We start from the raw sequence: 12800 nt of genomic DNA on the forward strand, positions 1-12800 counted from the left end.
TAGCCGAAAGATGGATGCAACCCAAGTGTCCATCAATGGATAAATGGATAAACAAAAGGTGGCATATACACACAGTGAAATATTACTCAGCCTTAAAAAGGAAATTTTGACATACGCTACAACATGGATGAACCCTGATGACGTTATGCCAAGTATAAAAAAGCCAGTCACAAGAGGACAAATACTGTATGATTCCACTTAATATGAGGTACCTATAGGAGTCAAATTGACAGTCAAAAAGTAGATTAGTGGCTGCCAGGGGTTTGAGGGAGGAGGAAATGGGGAGTCACTGTTTAATGGGTATGAGTATAGAGTTTCAGTTTGGGAAGATGAAAAAGTTTTGGTGATGGATGGTAGTGATGGCTGTACAAGTGTGAATGTACTTAATGCCACTGAACTGTATACTTAAAATGGTAAATTTTGTTATGTATATTTTGCGATATTAAAATAAAAAAGTGTAAAAAACAGAAACAACAGAATAAAGACAACACTTTAGTTTATAGACAAGGTACTGTAAGCATCTTTGGAACTCGGTATTTGCTCAAAATCTTCCTCTTCACTCCAACTCTGACCTTTCTATAGAATTTCAATATCCATATGGATGATTCATCCAATAGCCTGTCCTGGTCTCTCTGCTTTCTAGGAACTCCTCATCTCCAATAATTTTTTCTTCTACTCTACTTCAGTCATTCAATCTCTACGCCTTGTCATTACCAGTTATTGTAGCACCTCTAAAAATACAAATTAAAATCCCACTTTAAACCATACTTTCCTATTCTATCCTTCCAGCTCGCTTGTTCAAATGTTCCTTTAGAAACAATTATAGTCAATCTAAAATGATCACCATCCTAAAACGGACACTCGATACTAGGAAGCATTAAGTTTTTCTGGTGGCTTCACTACCCTACTCTTCACAATTATTCCATACGTTTTCCATTGTTCTTAAACCTGTCTCCCTCTCTCAACTGATAGCCTCGCCTTATACAGATGAGAACACCTGCCACCACGAAATATATAATTCTAGCTGCTAATATACTAGGTATACTGTCATAATATACTCAATCTTCTCTTTTCTCATTATAATAGAGAAAAGTTCCACATACAGGGCCTATGTACCGGTGAGTAAGAAACACGTCTCTGTTATTTCAGGCATTCTACATAGAAGGGGAACATATGTGTATACATACATATACACACATGAATAAACAATAAGATTTCAAAGTTACTCATATCATAAAGGTGAAAAAAAGGATGCTGAGACACAATGCCTTATCGCCTGCACTCTAATTGCTCTTCACATCATCTAGTTTGTCTTTATCTCCCACGGCCTCCCAGCTTCAGAAACCCTTCTGCCTGCCTTCAGGAACCATAATCAGAAAAGTTTCCTGTATTCTTAACCTCATCTCTGAATATTCCTCACTGGCTTGCTCTAACTAAAACTCAGATCTCCCCAGAGGATGCCACTTTCCTTGTAGATCTCCTAAACAGTGGCTGTTTTTTCTCTTACAACCCTTAAACCACAACTTGGAGGTAGAAGTCCTACTACTGCTCTTTCCAGAGAATTTTTCCTTCTTCCTTTCCCAAAACTCCCAGCTTTGGACCTCACATTACCACACTATATAACTCACTCTCTCTCACTGTTGCAGTCATCCGCTGACCTTGTAGTCACTCCTCCTCACTAAGTACCCGAATTAAAATTCAGCTCCTGGCTCAGTATTCCCCTCACTAATTCTTAATTCCAAAGTTAGCAACATTCACATATTCAGGACCATGACTTCTCTCTACCCTAATGTCCTGTAGTCCCTAATTTTTATAGTTATACCCCAGACCCAGTCACTGCCAATAAGAATAAACCTTCCATAATTTCAATTTCAAACATCCTACTCTTTGACCACCATTTCCCATATTTCCTACACATTTCGTTTAGTATCCCAACTCCAGTCATCCTTTGGTAGGACCTAAAACACAATGATTCCACCACATTTTCACAATACTCTCTGTCTTCTCTCCCCTCTTTACCAGCTTATATTCATGGTTTTTCATCATAACCAAGCCCTTGTGTGTATCTTCAGCTTCCTTGTTCCTATCTCCCTTTACCACACACCCTTGGAAAAATTCCAATACTGGTTAAACTGGATTTTTAACTTATTCTACATCTGTTCCTGCACAGCTGAACATAGCTATAGAAACAGAACATGGTGACTGTTCTCTTTAATGACCAGGAACCTCAAGTGGGCTCTTAACCCTGCCTGCCAGAAGGACTAAAATTCCCTTGTCCATTCCCTTTCCTACTCTCCTAGGCAGCCATTTAAAACTTGTTCCTCTCTTCTCAAACCTCCAACAACAACTCTCCTAACCTCGTTCTTACTTGGTAACTCTGCTCCTATCTCACTGACAAGTACCTACAAGCTCCCACTATTCTACCAACCTGCCTCCCAGCATCTGTACTCACAATTCTACCTTTCTTCCTGTAACCAGAGATCAGGAATCAGCACACTTTCCCTGTAAGGGGCAGACCATAAATACTTTAGGCTTAGAGTCTCTGTCACAACTACTCAACTCTGCTGTTGAAGCACAAAAGCAGCCATAGGCAATATACAAACAATTGAATGAGGCTGTGGAATTTGACGATAAAATTTTCATGTGTTACAAAACATTCTTCTTCTTTTGATTATTTTTCAACCACTTAAAAACATGTGATGTCTGAAGCACAGCAGTGTGAAGGGTCCCCCCCGATCTCTCCCCTTGAAGTTACAAGTTGAACAGCTGTAATTCAACAAAAGATTCCCCACCCAACACACAAACATGGCTGAGAGATCCATCCACCCAGATATCTGAAGGTGGGCGAATCGGAGTGAACAGGGGAGGAGGGAAAGGAGAAGACCAGAGACAGGTGCCGTGGCCGCAGCCCAGAGCTCACTGTGGGACCTGGGAGAGGGAAGGATTCAGGTTGCAGGTGTACTCTCTGTAGCCTTGAGCATTCCTGCCTGAGTGCTCAGCAAACATTATGGTTGAATCCAGTGATGGGGCAGAGACTGAATACAGACGTGCGGCAGCTAGCAGCTGCCATTGCCAGGCAGAAAACAAAGCCACAGAGCCTGGCTGCGGCCCCCAACCCTACCAGAACTTGCCTCCTTGCACCCTCCCGCAGCTAGCAGCGAGCCCCAGAAAAAACTGTAGCAGTGATTGTTGGGTTAAAGAGCAGAATATCTACAACCCTGGGAAATGGACAGAGTTCCTGAACAGCAGACCCACACTGGCTAATCCCAGAGACAGGGGTAGAAATACAGAGACGCGGCAGCTGAGGTCTGGCAGTCTCTGTCACAGGGAGGAGAACAAAGCCACAAACACACAAGTGGCCTCTTCCAGCCCACCTCACTCCCACCCTTCACAGCTGATCCCAGCAGAGGCACCTGGGACAGCTCAGGCACTACAGCACTGTATCTGTCTGCCACGGCAGCACCGGGATTTCAGGGGCTCTAAACACCACATTCTCCCATGGGGGTGGTACCCTGAGTGAGACCAAGGTCACCTGGTCAGAGAGAGCCCTACCTCCCCAGGGAATACAAGAAGTCAGAGCAATGCAAGAGAAAATAAAACACTTGCGCTTCTGCGCCACCTACTGGAAAACAGAAAAAAAACCTCTTCTTATCAACCTGTTAAGAAGGTATCCCTATTTAAAAAAAAAAAAAAGAAAGAAAAAGAAAAAGCAGAGTTCATTCCCATAAATGCCTAGGCAAAGAAAAAAATACCATAAACAACCAAGGTAAGATGGCAGCTCAGAAATAAAATGAAAAATCTCCAGAAAATAAACTTAAAGACATGGAAATGTGTGACTTAAATGACAGAGAATTGAAGATTGCAGTTGTGAAGAAACTCAATGAGACGCAAGAAAACTTAGATAGGCAGTTTAATATACTCAGAAATAAAATTAATAAACAAAAGGAATACTTTACCAAAGAGACTGAAACGTTAACAAAGAACCAAAAACATAATCTGGAGCTGAAGAACGCAATAAAAGAGATGATGAAACAGTGAGCTTAGGAAATAGAGATGACCAAATGAAGGAAACAATTAACGATATCAAAGACAGAAATCTGGAAATGACGCAGGTAAACGAAGAGAGACTTGTGATTTAAAAAAAAAAAAAAAACTACAGGAACAATCTAACTCCATCAGAAACAGCAACATAAAAATGATGGGCATACCTAAAGGAGAATAGAAGAAAAGGGGAACAGAGAGTTTATTCAAACAAATGGTCGACGAGAACTTCACAAACCTATGGGAAGAACTGGATCCTCAAATCCAAGGAGCAAAGAGAACACCTAATTATCTCAATCCAAAAAGGATTTTCCAAGGCATATTATATTAAAACTGTCAAAAATTAATGACCAAGAATGAAATCTGAAGGCAGCCAAGGAAAAGAAGATGGTAACCTATAAAGCAAATCCCATTAGATTATCACTGGATCTTTCCATAGAAAGTCTAAAAGCTAGGAGGAGAATCAAATATTCAAATTACTGAGAGAGAGAGATTACCAAACAAGAATAATATATCCAGCAAAGTTATCCTTTAGATCTGAAGGAAAAATAAAGACCTTTCCAGACATACAGAAGCTGAGGGAATTTTCTACAAGGCCTGTATTACAGGAAATAATGAAGGGGGTTATTCTACCTGAAACTAAAAGACAAAAGAATACAAAACTATGGACTATGTAAGTATGCACAGAAACAGGAAATTGCAACTCTTATTCAGAATAGGGTACTATACACTTAAATGTAACATAAAGGTTAAAGGAGATAAAAACAGAAAATGAGAAGATAATAGCTACTGTAACTTGAAAATGAATTCACAGCATAAATCGGGATAATTTGTGAGACAACAGAAACATAAAAGGGGAGGGAGCAGAAGTCTGAATTTGTAAAGTGGAATGGAAATAAGATGCTTGTAAAAGGAAAAAGACTACTGTATAAATAAACTTCCTTTTGCATAAACTTAATGGTACCATGCAAAAACCCAATACAGAACTGAGACACATAACAAAAGAGGAAACAGAAGGAAAAAAATCATAGAATACCACTGAACTAACATAACAGACAGAAACACAAGAGCAAAGAAACAATGGAGACACTGAGCTACCAGAAAAGATAAAATGGCTATAGGAAATCTTTACATACCAATAACACCCTAAATGGAAATGGACTGAACTCACCAATAAAAGGCACAGAGTAGCAGACTGGATTAAAAAAAAAAACCCACCCATGTGCTGCATTCAAGAGACACAGCTCAGCTGCAAGGACAAATACAGATCTAAGTGAAAGGGTAGAAAATGATACTCCAAGTGAATGGTGTCCAGAGAAAAGTGGGTATAGCCATAATTATGTAAGACGAAGTAGATTTCAAGACAAAAACATAAAAAGAGACAAAGATGGACATTTCATAATGATAAAGTGGACAATACATCAAGAAGATGTAATACTTATCAATACCGGGGGTGCCAAAAAAAAAATGTATACAAGTGGACACTTTGGTCAATGTTGCTCAAGCAGTAGTTCGTCGTAATCAGAAGTGTCTTGTTGCGGATGGTAACCACTTTGTGCACCTTTAGAAACTGCAGAAGTCAAACGTGACTTGTATTCATCTTTTGTTATTGGTATACATTGAGTATTACAATTTTAATATGTTTTTTCCTTTCTTAAAATGTGTAAACATTTTTGGGGCACCCTCTGTATATATGCTACCAATCAGGAAGCACCAAAATATATAAAGCAATTACCAACAGGACTAAAGGGAGAAATTGACAAAAACATGATTATAGTTGGGAACCTAACTATGCCATTGACAGCTATGGACAGATCATCCAAACACAAACTCAATAAGGAAATATCAGCCTTAAATGACACATTAGACCAAATAGATATAACTGGCATTTACAGAGCATTTCATCCTAGAACACCAGACTGCACATTCTTTTCTAGTGCACATGGAACATTCTCAAGGATAGACCACATGTTGAGACACAAAACTAGCCTCAATAAATTTAAGAAGTTGAAATCATACCAAGCGTATTCTCCAACTACAATGCTTTGAAATTGGAGATCAACTGCAAAATAAGGATCATATAAGAATAATATGAAAGACTATCTGCCACCAAATTCAAAAACCTGGAAGAAATAGACAAGTTCTTCAAAACATGAGTATAACCTTCCTAGATTGAATCATGAAGAACTGGAAAATCTAAATAGACCAATCAACAGTAAGGAAATTGAAACAATCATCCAAAACCTTCCCAAAAGCAAAAGTCCAGGACCAGATGGCTTTACTAGTTAATTCTACTAAACATTCAAAGATGATTTAACACTGTCCTTCTTAAGCTCTTCCAAAAAAACTGAAGAAGAGGCAATGCTTCCTAACTCATTTTATGAAGTTAACATTACCCTGATACCACAACCTCGTAAGGATAACACAGAAAAACAAAACTCCAGGTCAGTATCTCTGATGAATACACATGCAAAAATCCTAAACAAAATAGTAGCAAATCGAATACAACATAAATTTAAAAGATTATACATCACGATCAAGTTGAGTTCATCCCAGGAGCACAAGGACGGTTCACTATACATAAATCAATCAATCTGATACATCACATAAACAAAACAAAGGATAAAAATCATATGACCAGATCAATTGATGCAGAAAAAGCATTTGAAAAGATACATTATCCATTCATGATTAAAACACTTAATAAAATGGATATAGAAGAAAAGTACCTCAACATAATAAAGGCCATATATGACAAACCCTCAGCTAATGTCATACTTAGTGGTGAAAAACTGAAAGCTTTTCCTCTCGGATGAGGAAAAAGAAAAGGATTGCCTCCTGTCACCACTGTCATTTCACATAGTATTGGAAGTCCTCGCCAGAGCAATCAGGCAAGAGAAAGAAACCAAAGGCACCCAAATAGGGAATGAAGAAGTCAAACTGTGACTTTTTGGAGATGACACGATACTTTATATAGAAAACCCTAAATACTCCACCAAAAAATTATTAGAAACAATAAACAAATACAGTAAAGTTGCAGGATACAAAATCATTGTACAAAAATCCACTGCATTTCTATATACTAAAAATGAAATTTCAGAAAAAGAAATGAAAAAAAACAATTCCATTTGCAATTGCAAGAAAAAGAATAAAATACCTAGGAATAAACAAAAGATACAAAAAATCTATACACTGAAAACTATAAGACATTATTAAAAGAAATTGAAAAAGACATAAAGAAATGGAAAGATAGCCCATGTTCATGAATCAGGAGAATCAGCATAGTCAAAAGGGCCATATTATCCAAAGCAATATACAGATTTAATGCAACCCATCAAAATCCCAATTGAACTTTTTAAAGAAATAGAACAAAAAATCATATTTTATGGAATAACAAAAGACCTGGAATAGCCAAAGCAATCCAGAGAAAAAAAGAATAAGACCAGCGGTATCACACTCCCTAAGTATCACACAATTCAAATTAAACTGCAAAGTGACAATCATCATAACAGCATGGTACTGTCAGAAAAACAGACACACAGACCAATGAAATAGAATTGAAAACCCAGAAATAAACCCACATATATATGGGAAGATTATTTTTGACAAAGGAGGCAAAAACATACAGTGGAGAAAAGAAAGCCTCTTCAATCAATGGTGCTGGGAAAATTGGAAAGCCACCTATAAAAGAATAAAATTAGACTGGTATCTGTCACCACATACAAAAATTAACTCAAAATGGATCAAAGACCTAAACATAAAACCTGAAACACTACATTGCATAGAAGAAAGCACAGGTACTAAACTTACTGACCTTGGATTCAGAGAGGATTTTATGAATTTGACCTCAAAGGCAAGGGAGGTAAAAGCTAAAATAAATGAATGAGACTGTATCAAACTAAAAATCTTCTGCACAGCAATACAAACCATCAACAAAACAAAGAGGAAACCAACCAAATGGGGGAAGATATTTGCAAACACCACCTCCGATAAGGGCTAATATCCAAAATATACAAGGAATTCATACAACTCAACAACAACAAAAGAAAACAACCCAATTAAAAAATGGGCAGACGACACGAATAGACACTTCTCCCAAGAAGACGTACAAACGGCCAACAGATTTATAAAAAAATGCACAACTTCACTAACTATCAGAGAAATGCAAATCAAAACCACAATGATATACCACTTCACACCTGTTAGAACGGCTATCACCAACAAAACAAATAATAATAAGTGTTGAAGAGGTTGCAGAAAAAAAGGAACCCTCATACACTGCTGGTGGGAATGTCAATTTTTACAGCCATTATGGAAAACAGTATGGAGATTCCTCAAAAAATAAAGAATGGAATTGCTATATGAGCATTCCCTCTTCTGGGTATCTACCTCAAAAAATTTGTTAACAGGCCGCCCCGGTGGTTCAGGCAGTTAGAGCTCCATGCTCCTAACTCCGAAGGCTGCCAGTTCAATTCCCACATGGGCCAGTGGGCTCTCAACCACAAGGTTGCCGCTTCAACTCCTCGAGTCCCGCAAGTGATGGTGGGCTCCGCCCCCTGCAACTAAGATTGAACACAGCACCTTGAGCTGAGCTGTTGCTGAGCTCCCGGATGGCTCAGTTGGTTGGAGTGCATCCTCTCAACCACAAGGTTGCCGGTTCAACTCCCGCAAGGGATGGTGGGCTGTGCCCCCTGCAACTAGCAACGGCAACTGAACCTGGAGCTGAGCTGCGCCCGACACAACTAAGACTGAAAGGACAACAACTTGAAGCTGAACGGCACCCTCCACAACTAAGATTGAAAGGACAACAACTTGACTTGGAAAACAGGCCTGGAAGTACACACTGTTACCCAATAAAGTCCTGTTCCCCTTCCCCAATAAAATCTTTAAAAAAAAAAAAAAATCTGATAACATTTTCCCATAAAGATACGTGTACCCCAATGTTCACTGCAGCATTATTCACAGTGGCTAAGACATGGAAACAACCAAAACGTCTGATGACTGGGTCAAGAAGATGTGGTACATATATACAGTGGAATATTACTTGGTCGTAAGAAAAGATGAAATACTGCCAGTTGCAACAACATAAATGGATCTTGAGATTATCATGCTAAGCGCAGTAAGTCAGACAGAAGAAATCGAGAACCATATGATTTCTCTCATATGTGGGATATAAAACTGAAAGCAATAAACAAACAAGACAAAAACTCAGACACAGACAAGAGTTTAGCGGTTACCAGAGGGAAAGGGGAGAAAGCGGAGGTAGTAAAGGGGGTTAAATGTATGGTGATGGAAGGAGAAGTGACTGGGTTGTGAACACACAATGCAATATACATGTGATGTATTACAGAACTGTATAATTGAAACATATAATTTTATTAACCAATGTTATTCCAATAAATTTTTAAATGTAAAATAACATACTAGATATTTGTAGCTTGTGGGTGTTACAAACCAGGCAGAACGGCACATTTGGCCTTTAGGCCATAGTTTACCAAGCTTTTCCACAGTTGAATAATCTGCCGCTCTAGCTAAGCCCACATCCATTTGTGGCCTAGATCCCATCTTCTCTCACATGCTCAAGAACATCGCTATCGCATGTCTACCCTGATCTCTCCTATCACCGATTCTTCTCTCTCAGACCATCCCCATCAGTTTAAAACATGCTATTTATTCTACCTTAAATAGCAAAAGCTTGTTTTAAGCCCACTTATCCTTCCTACTCTGCCCCATTCCTCTCCTCTTTGTAGTAAAACCATTCCCCTTGTCCCAGAAAATTCTCTTTTAAACCCACTCTCATTAGGATTTCACCCGTATTACTAGTCCACCCAATCTATTTTCACTGATCAATGAAAATATTGTAAACTCAAGGCTCAATTCGCAGTGCTCATCTAACTTAACCTACTTCAGCTGAATCTGATAAAGCTCACTGTTCCCTTCTCACTGACACCCTTTCTTTTCGTGCCTTCTACAACAACTTAGCTTCCTGCTTTTACTCCTACCTCACTGCCTATTTCCACTTGGTCTCCTCTGTGACTTGTTCTTTCTTGTCTCCCTCGCCTCTTAATGCTGCAGCACCCCAGTGCTTAGTCACTGGTCATCTTCTCTATGCCCATTCCTTTGGTGATCACCCGTATTTAGATCCATGGCTTTAAAACCATCCACACATTGGTTTCTTAAAAATATGTCTCAAATGGACCGCCTTCCCTACACTCCAGGCGGATCATGATGGTAACAGTAAACATGGTGAGAAAGCTGACATAATTGGAGTATATTTTGAAAGCAGGACTAGTTGAATTTACTAAGATTGGAAACTAGCATGAGGGAAAAAGAAGAAGCAAGGGAGAACGATATCTGATTATTAATACTTTAGTGTCTATTATGGTCCTCATTTCAAGGAACCCCAGATTTAAGCACTTTTCTCAGAAAACTTCTTTTATGAAATAAAACACACTGGATCTTCTTCCTCTATGTATACAAAGACTCTTTGGAACAATTCTTTAATGTGGCATCCATGAGAGCGGAGAACTTGTCTGTTATTCACTGCTGTATTCTCAGCATCTAGCCATGTCCAGTAGTACTTCCTGGCACATGGAAGGTAATAAGGTTAACTGAATAACTCAACAATATCCCCCCATATTATTGCCTGGCATGCTGTCTATTTACCTCACTTTTTATTTAGATTCTTGACTCTTCCCATGCCACGGTTTTCTGCAGGTCAGAAATACCTGTGGCAGGCGACTTCTGACACGCCTCACAAGGACTCCTGCCTCCCAGTATCCCTCCCTTGTACAGTCCCGCCCTTTGAGTGTAGGCTGGATCTAGTGATTTGCTTCTAACGTACAGAACAGACAAAAGTGATGTGGTATCACTTCTGTGATTAGATGACAAAAGACTCTGACTTTCATCTTGCTGGGTTTTCTCTCCTTGGATCTTTTTGCATACTTGCTGTGATGAAAAGGGCAACCTGGAAAGGAATTGAGGGAGCCCTCTGGCTATCAGCCAGCAAGGAATCAAGGCCCTCAGTCCAACTGCCAATGAGGAACCGGATCCTGCAACAACCAAAGTGAGCTTAGAAACAGATTCTGCCCCAGTTGAGCCTTGAGATGACTGTAGCCCCCAATGACACCTTGATTTACAACCTTGTAAGAGACCTTGGGCTGACACCTTGATTGCAGCTCCATGACCAATTCTGAACCAGAGGTCCCAACTAAACTGTACCTGGATTTTTAATCACAGAAACTAGGAGATAATAAATGTGTTATTTTTATATCAAGTTTTGTTACACAGACATGGATAACTAGTACGCTACACTTCTATCTAACATAATGAAAAGAAAAACCAAAATTCAAATTCTGACTATAGTTTCCCAGCTATGTGTCTTTAGGAGAGGCTTCCGCCACCCACCCCTTAAAGCCTCAGTTTCAATATTTTAAAAGTGGGGACATTACCTATCATATAAGAATGTCTGAGGAATAAATGACATTTTGTAATTCATATAAAGAACCTTGCCAGAGCCTGGCACCTTGTAGGCGATTAATAAAATGTAGTTTAAATCTGAGATCATACATGTATCGCACCCAATTATACCTGAACAGCAGATCCTTCAAATCGTTTTTAGAAGCAGATGAGGTTTTAAAATACTAAATTTAAAATAAAAATAAATAGTAAATTTATAACCCTGTCGCAATTGGAAAAATAAAATAGTTCAAAAATAATTTTCCTATAAATTATTGAGTCTTCTCCTTTCACTGGGGAGAAGTGAAATAATTTTTAAAATCTGTAAGATACATACTTTGTCAGCAGCTATCTCTGGAAGAGACTCTTCAATGCCAAGTTCTCGTCGTCTTTCAGCCCTAACTTCTGCATAACTACAAATGAAAAAAACAGAATTTTAGTGTTTGATTGTTTACTTAAAATACTGCAGAGGTACACCCATTCAGTGTTTGTTATATGTCTTACTTGTTCACTACTGATTCCAGACTATTTTCCATGAGCTACACAAAACTACAACATACGAGTATCTACAGTGTATCACCTTAATTCAAATTGCATTTTTCTAGGTTATCTAATGTAAATAATATGTAACTGCACAGTTCTTAAATTAAGAGTAATTAAATAAAGAGTATGATTATCTACTCCAGTTTTCCTTTTAAATGATTGATTTTGGTACATAAAAGAGTTACAACTTCTGCTCAAAACCATAAAATTTATGTTGAGAACTGTATTTCTAGATATACCTGCATTCTATTTCTATATAATGTCTAAAAGTAAAATTAATTATATTAAAACTATGTATCAAAAATGGGGGAGAAATCACTTTATAGTTCATTAACAAGTTATACATAAAAATTTCATTGTCAAAATCATTATGGATGTTTCTATAGTTCAGAATTCTGTAAAAGTATTTACCTTACTACAGTGTGAGTACAAACAATAAACTCGGGCCTTGAGTTCCACTGATGGTAAGTGATATAATAATGAGTTTGAAGCCAAATCCACTGCTGTCCTTTGGTCAGGAACCTGTAATAACATGATTTGCCTTTCCCATACTGCATTACTAAGAAGAAAAGAGAAAAATATTTTTTGATTCTTTTTAGTTATGAATCTGCTTTTTAGCCAAAGCTATCATATATAAATGTATATATACATTCTTCTTCTGGCTTTTCAGTAACATATATATCATTATATAAAAATGCTATTCTGTAGAGATAGCTTACGGTCCCAAGCAATTAACTTATCTTCTATAGTGCCCAACG

The 12800-nt window shown here is 38.2% G+C and overlaps 1 protein-coding gene across 14 annotated transcripts in view; it reads right to left on the bottom strand.

Moving 5' to 3' along the window:
- CLOCK (clock circadian regulator) overlaps window positions 1–12800 on the bottom strand; it is a 124307-nt gene that overhangs the window by 23810 nt on the left and 87697 nt on the right. For all 14 annotated transcript variants that reach the window (XM_033106142.1, XM_033106137.1, XM_033106136.1 and 11 more), the window contains 2 exons: window positions 12454–12601; window positions 11837–11912 (listed from right to left, as the gene is read on the bottom strand). In XM_033106142.1, coding sequence (XP_032962033.1) covers window positions 11837–11912; window positions 12454–12601 — 224 coding nt within the window. The remainder of the gene's footprint in view (window positions 1–11836; window positions 11913–12453; window positions 12602–12800) is intronic.

The sequence above is a fragment of the Rhinolophus ferrumequinum genome, chromosome 5, assembly GCF_004115265.2.
Source record: "Rhinolophus ferrumequinum isolate MPI-CBG mRhiFer1 chromosome 5, mRhiFer1_v1.p, whole genome shotgun sequence".
In the NCBI taxonomy this organism is placed as follows: Eukaryota; Metazoa; Chordata; class Mammalia; order Chiroptera; family Rhinolophidae; genus Rhinolophus; species Rhinolophus ferrumequinum.